Below are 6307 nucleotides of genomic sequence, written 5' to 3'. Positions count from 1 at the left end.
GGTATTATAGCTTGTAGAACAAAATGCTCTACTTTGTTTTAGCAAAAAAAAATTTACAGAACTTGTCTCTTTGGAGAGTCCTAAAACATGCCTGCAGACAGCAATTCAGAACAGGAATGCAGTATGAATTATGGATCAACTCCTGGAGAAGCCCCTCTCCAGCAGAGGATATAAGCAGAGATTAAAGAGACCTGCATCAGTTACTGTGTCCTAAAGTTACCTGGTGTAAATCCAATTCCATTTCTAGTAGCAGCTTACTATGTTGCTATTTACAGTTACGTGTATGAGCTCTAATGCATAAATTTAAGTTTCTGCCTACAAAATATCTGACACTTTCAAAATCTAAAACAAGGCAACCAACATTATTCACTGCAGAGCTGGAATCAGCAACAAATTTATACTTTGCTGACATGATGATATCTTTTCTCTAAGGTATTTAGAAAACTTTATAATATAAAGCTACAATTCCAGACTAAACATTAGTCTTATTTACATATAAAATACTATCTTTCATATTTCACATTCCCTGAAAATATCCCCAGAAGCTGGATAGGATATTCACTTTAGAACTTAATAAGCTTATCCATCTGATCTTCACAAGTCCAACTTAGAAACATCACACAATAGTTATGTGCATTGTGGTTCCAAGTATCTTTTGTTACTTAATATTGTACATTTTGGTTTACCAGAGCATTGTTTGAAAATACACAATACACTCAGGTCAATCTGATTTAATTTAAAACAGAATTTCAGCCAGAAACCTACAGTAGCCTGGTTAAAGATATGAGAGTTTTAGGCCTGAAATAATGCCAATGATTGGGTAAAGATGGTCACATTTAGATTCAACACTTGTTTCAGTTCCAGTACATCTGCTTTAACAAAGCCACCTGTAAGCAGTTACAGTTAAGACTATACAGAGAATAGGGTATGTATTTCAATACTCAGTGACAAATTGTTTTTAACAGTGATTTCTGTAACATGGCTACAAGAGAACGTTTGAAGCGAGACTGATTATCACACCTCTCAGATAGTCTGGCTATTTTCCCATTTTAAAAAGAACCCCACCCAGGAGTTAAATTTTTAATTTTCAGTTTCTTTGAACATTTTGCTCAGCTGTTCAACTAGTGCTACAAGCTCAGGGTTTCCCCCAAGTGATTCAATTTCTTTATAGGCTTCAGACTCAAGCTCTTTCAATGTTTTTCGAGTGTACTCAAAGGAACCCACATTCTCAAGGTAATGTACACAGTATTTTTTTATATCTATGTTCTCAGTCCTTTGACGCAAAATATTTTGCACCTGAGTACTTTCAGGTCTTGACCAAATTGCATGAATGGTTGGGAATGAGAACTTGCCCTCAGTTAAGTCTTCACAAAAGCTCTTGTTTTCACTATATTCTTTGGAGTGCAAGTTGGCATAGTCATCTCTTATTTGGAAGAAGAGGCCAAGTGTGTTAAGAAGTGGCTTTAAGTCTCTTTTATAATTCGAGAACAGCTGCATGAGGCCTACAGCTAATCCAAAGAGACCACCTGTCTTTTGCAGTACCATAGCTTTATATTCAGCTTCTGTAGGACAGGTGTAAGTATCCCTCCAGTAAATATCCAAGCCTTGACCTTTATGGAGTTCCAGAAGTTGACGGGTGAAAACTTTAACAGCATCTGGATGATCAAGGGTTAAAACCTTCTCTAAGCCAAGGAAATACACATAATTAGCACAGTTGATTACAGATGGAATTCCATAGATACTGTGTGCCACTGGAAAGCCCCGTCGTAGCTTTGAATTATCTTCAATATCATCTACAAGCAGGCTTGCGTTGTGCAGCATCTCTGTCACTTCAATGATAACCTATTACAAGAAGAGAAAATTAGTAAGTCTCCCACTGTAATTTAACTTTCAGTTTTGCAAGACCTTATTTAAAATGGATAAGGGTTTAAAGAACGATGTTCTCCATCACTGAGGTTCCCCTTTAGACCACTTGTTTTTACTATTAATACAGATGATTCTCTTCATCAGCCAGTTTGTTGTAAGCCCTGAATCATGTGGTCTGTCTTTCGTGTAATGGTTTCAGAATCAAAGCGATCTTACTCCCTGAAGTGTTTCCACTCATATGCTCTTCTTCATTGTTTCTACAGTTCTAAAATGTGCTACTGCCTAGGAGTCATGCAGTAACTGTTATTAGAAACATGAATAGAGGAAAAGAAAAGCAACACACTGCTGTGACAAGTTTAGATTCACTAACCTGAGATCTCCCAAAGTCAGTTCTTGAGAGTGTCAGGTATCGTCCATTAACATTTGTCCTGTAAACCTTGTTTTGGTAAGTGGAAAAAGTTCATCTTTCTTTCCCCACACTCTGTAGTTACCTTCAGTACTGAGCTCTTAAAGGACATCTTAGAGAATGTCTCGGAGACATTTGGAAAATCCTTGGCAGAAAGGCAACTGCTACAACTTCCTTTGGGAAGCTTCCTACACAGTTACTACTTGTTACTAGGTAGACTAATATACATCATCTGAGGTAAACAGTAAACTGTTCAGGACATCAAGCTTGTAGCTGACTACATTTGGCAAAAAGTGAGCCTTAACAGTTCCAAAGCAGGATACTTGAACAAGAAGTGAGGAATTTTAACACTATATATGGTCTCTGTTGCACATATTCAGCACCTGCTTAGATGGAAAAAAACTAAGCATGTAAAAGCGCATCCTGTGTAAACTCACTGTAAAACACATCTGATTTAGATATTATTTTAAAGCTAATGAACCAAATACACTTGTTAGCTAATATTACACTCAGTCAACATTCATCAAAACAACTGCTGCTAAAAAATACTAGAGCCACTATTAAACAGCAGTAAGTACCTAGCATGGTCCTATTTGGTGGGTGCTGTAGGAAAAAGTAAGTGACTTTGCTTCAAGCATTTTCTTGAGCAGGAAGCTATCCAGTGTTCAGTGATCACTGTCCCAAAGATTAAAACCTAGAACTCAGCAATCTAATTGTTTGTCCAAGATATGACAGCAAGAACAACCTACTTAAGAAGCACTAATCACTCACCTACTAGTTAGAAGTGAGCCCTACTTTGTCCTGTGAAGATACATTGTTGCCCATTGACTTTAAATCAAAGGACAAAGTACTTACTGAAAGCAACTTTGCATGCCTATTTATCTGAATATTCTTTTAGTCCATTATGTCATTCTCAGTACTACCAAGAAAACTTCCCTGTATTCTGTGAATTCCTTGGATAAGCCTATTCTGGTGTTTATCTTGCTAACCTATTTCATATCACTGTCATTTTCATGAGCTTTTGCAGCTTCTAAACATTTAAGATTAAATTGAAATAGTGCTTCAGTGTTTGAATTAAGTATCTTTTGAACTTAAGACAGTGTCAAAAATGCTCTGAAGTTGAAAGTAAGGATTGAAAAAGTTCAGACAGCAGAAAAAGCTTACTTTAGAAGACATCAGGAAGTAGCCTGAGGAAATAAAAAGACTGCTCTTTATAACAAAAGCTGAAGAACCTGTACAGAGCTATGCTTTCTTACAAGCTAAGCCAATCTAATCAGCAGCTGCTGCACTATCAGTCCAACACGGTTTTCTACCTCCTTACCTGCAGCAGCTTTAAAACTTGCTTGGCCCTGTACTAGGCCATTTCAGTGCCCTTCTAGAAGAAATTTATCTGACAAACCCATTCTATAATGGTTACATGATTGTAAGTTTAGAAATGACAGGTAGAACCGATAACTTCTGTTCATACAGAGGCACTGCAGCACTGATTTACTATAGTACATGAGAGAAGATGGACCTGTACTGTCACAGGTGCTTAGCAAAAGGGCAAGAGGCAACAGCCAGACTGCAGCATAAGAAATCCCAATTAAACAGAATGGAAGAACTTGTTACCACAGAAGGGGTTCAGTACAGGAAGACAGGCCCAGAGAGGCTGTAGAATCTACACTCTCAGCAAGTCAGCAAGGTCCCTAGAAGCCTAAAATAGCTATGGAACAAGCCCTGCTTTAAGCAGGGGGTTGTCTTAGGTAACTTCTGGAGGCTTCTTCCAGTTTGAATTCTGATCTATGATATTAAACTAGACACATGTATACAATACACAGGCTGCTACATAATACATTTTATTTGGATATATAGCTGAGCACAATGGATAAGAAGTGTCTACCTGGAAGCCAGAATAAATCTGACTTAAAAGTTATCTAGACAGGTTAGAAAATAGAATTGTTACTAGATGATGAATGCAGCCTTTTCCTTCCCTGTTTAAATCACTTAAACCATTTTGCTACTCAAGGACTATGAGGTGTCACTCTTAAGCCACCCTAAAGACAACTTCTTCACAAACTCTAAAGGTACCTCTGCTAGCAATTAATGAAATTAACTAGGGACCAGCTGGGTAAGTGTCAAAAAAATAACTGGTGATTTTAATTCCTTACATTGCCTTAGATGCAGAGAATCTTTTGCACTCTCCATATGCAGTTTAGCAAAACTGCAGTCTAAGAGGATAACTTTTCATTTGACAAGCCGCAGTGTTTAAATACAGTCATGCATCTTGCACAAATCTGTCCAACAGAAAAGCAAAAGGGAAGGAAAGTTCCTAGTCTAATGCTTCTCATTAGGGTGCAAGGACTCTAGATTGTCTAAGACTACCACAGTTTTAGGTCCAGAACAAGAAGTGGTTTACAAAGTTGATTTAACTGCTGTCTTTGATAGTCCTGTATCAAAATAAGATCTTATTTTCAAGCACTACGTGTTTGTGGTTTACAAGGTAACTGTCTAGCTTTTCATAAATCATTGAAAACTCAGTGTTAATACTGAGTTAAGTGGGCAACAATGCTAGCTGCTTATCTACAACTTTCAAGGTTGAGTACACTTGGAAAGTAGTAACTATTCTACGTAAGACATGGAAGTAATTTCTTTAGTGTTACACCACAGTCAAAGCTTTGTGCTAAAGGTGTGCTCTTGAGAGCTTAGTTTAATATATTCAGAAGTTAAAGCATTAAAGATTTCTGATCATTTCTGCTATGTAAGAGAATCAGCTGTTACCAGTAGTCCTGGAAGAAAGATAACAGCCCTTTAAAAATAACTAGCCAGTACCTGTATTTTATCTTCTGGAACATTCAGCCAGTGATTAAAGGCCTGTGACAGTTTGGTTCTCACTTGTTTACCTACAATAAAGATATTACAGACATTTATAAAAATCACACAAAGTGCATTATTAGGGACAACAGTTTGTTTTAACAACTACAACTGATTTGAGACCAGTAAGCTGATCAGTGTGATCACACGAAAGTGGAAAATGTATCATAGTAAGTGTGTAGCTTGTTTCCTCATTGTATAAACATCAGTTATCAGCAACTTCAGTTTTAAACATTTCACAGTAATATGCAAAGCACATATTTACAGGTTACTCTATTTAGTTCTGGCAGTTTAATTAGTCCATGCTCCCGAGTATGTTGGCATCCCATATGGATCAGCTTACTATTTCTGAAAGTAAGCCCTAGACTGCCAGGCATGTTGATTTTGTGTATGTAACAGATTAAGAAGCTTCAATTATGATGCATTAGTAGTTGAAGATATGGATATTTGTTATATATCTATTTATCTCCATTTTTAGGTCTTTCTCCTGTAGTACTCTTCACTTGCTACTGACAACTTCTAAACCTGGAAAAGTGACATTTGCATACCTACTAAATAACTCTAAACAAAAATCTGAACAGAACACAACTCTGAGTATTCAGACACTTATCACCTACCCAAGAAGTCTACCTGCAAATAACAGGATTTGTTCTGCTTTGGCTAAATCTAGTTTGGTGGAGCCAAGCAGTCACCTTGTTTCATAGGAATGAAACACAAGATCAAACATCCAAGTTCGGTGTTAAAATAAGCACTATTATTCAATCCAGGTAAGTTTTACATGACATAGTTAATTTTCATAGAAATTAACCTATGCGCCTATAAATCATTGATGCCAACTTTAATAAATCGCTAGTAGTCATACACCAAGTATTTATTCAGTGTCTACTGATGATCAGTATGAAATAAAGTCTCCCCCTACCCACACAGTGGCAATGCTGTTCTGAATTTTGAGAAGCTCAGCTCTGTGTAAAATCTTCAAATAACTGCAAGACAGGTTTAGACAAACAGCTCTGCATGTTCCTTACATCAACAAGGCCTTTAAAAGAAGTTTTAAATAAATTTCAAAAACAGTGGGTTCCATACTAATTTCAAGATCTACTGAGACATAACTTAATGTTTCTGCAATATTAGTCCTTGTGTTCATGATGCCATCTTGCCCATAGCACTGAAGAAATTTCAACA

The 6307-nt window shown here is 36.9% G+C and overlaps 1 protein-coding gene across 1 annotated transcript in view; it reads right to left on the bottom strand.

Annotated features, from left to right (window-relative positions):
* Window positions 1-805: 805 nt before the first annotated feature.
* Window positions 806-6307, bottom strand: part of GGPS1 (geranylgeranyl diphosphate synthase 1) — a 14087-nt gene continuing 8585 nt past the window's right edge. Inside the window, exons 2-3 of the mRNA XM_010189593.1 lie at window positions 5084-5154; window positions 806-1842 (exon numbers count right to left, since the gene is read on the bottom strand). Of these exons, the coding sequence (XP_010187895.1) occupies window positions 1081-1842; window positions 5084-5154 (833 nt within the window). The 3' untranslated portion in view covers window positions 806-1080. The remainder of the gene's footprint in view (window positions 1843-5083; window positions 5155-6307) is intronic.

Source organism: Mesitornis unicolor, unplaced genomic scaffold, assembly GCF_000695765.1.
Source record: "Mesitornis unicolor isolate BGI_N332 unplaced genomic scaffold, ASM69576v1 scaffold17728, whole genome shotgun sequence".
Classification (NCBI taxonomy): Eukaryota; Metazoa; Chordata; class Aves; order Mesitornithiformes; family Mesitornithidae; genus Mesitornis; species Mesitornis unicolor.
Note: the sequence above shows the minus strand (reverse complement) of the source record. Positions and strands in the feature narration are given on the sequence as shown.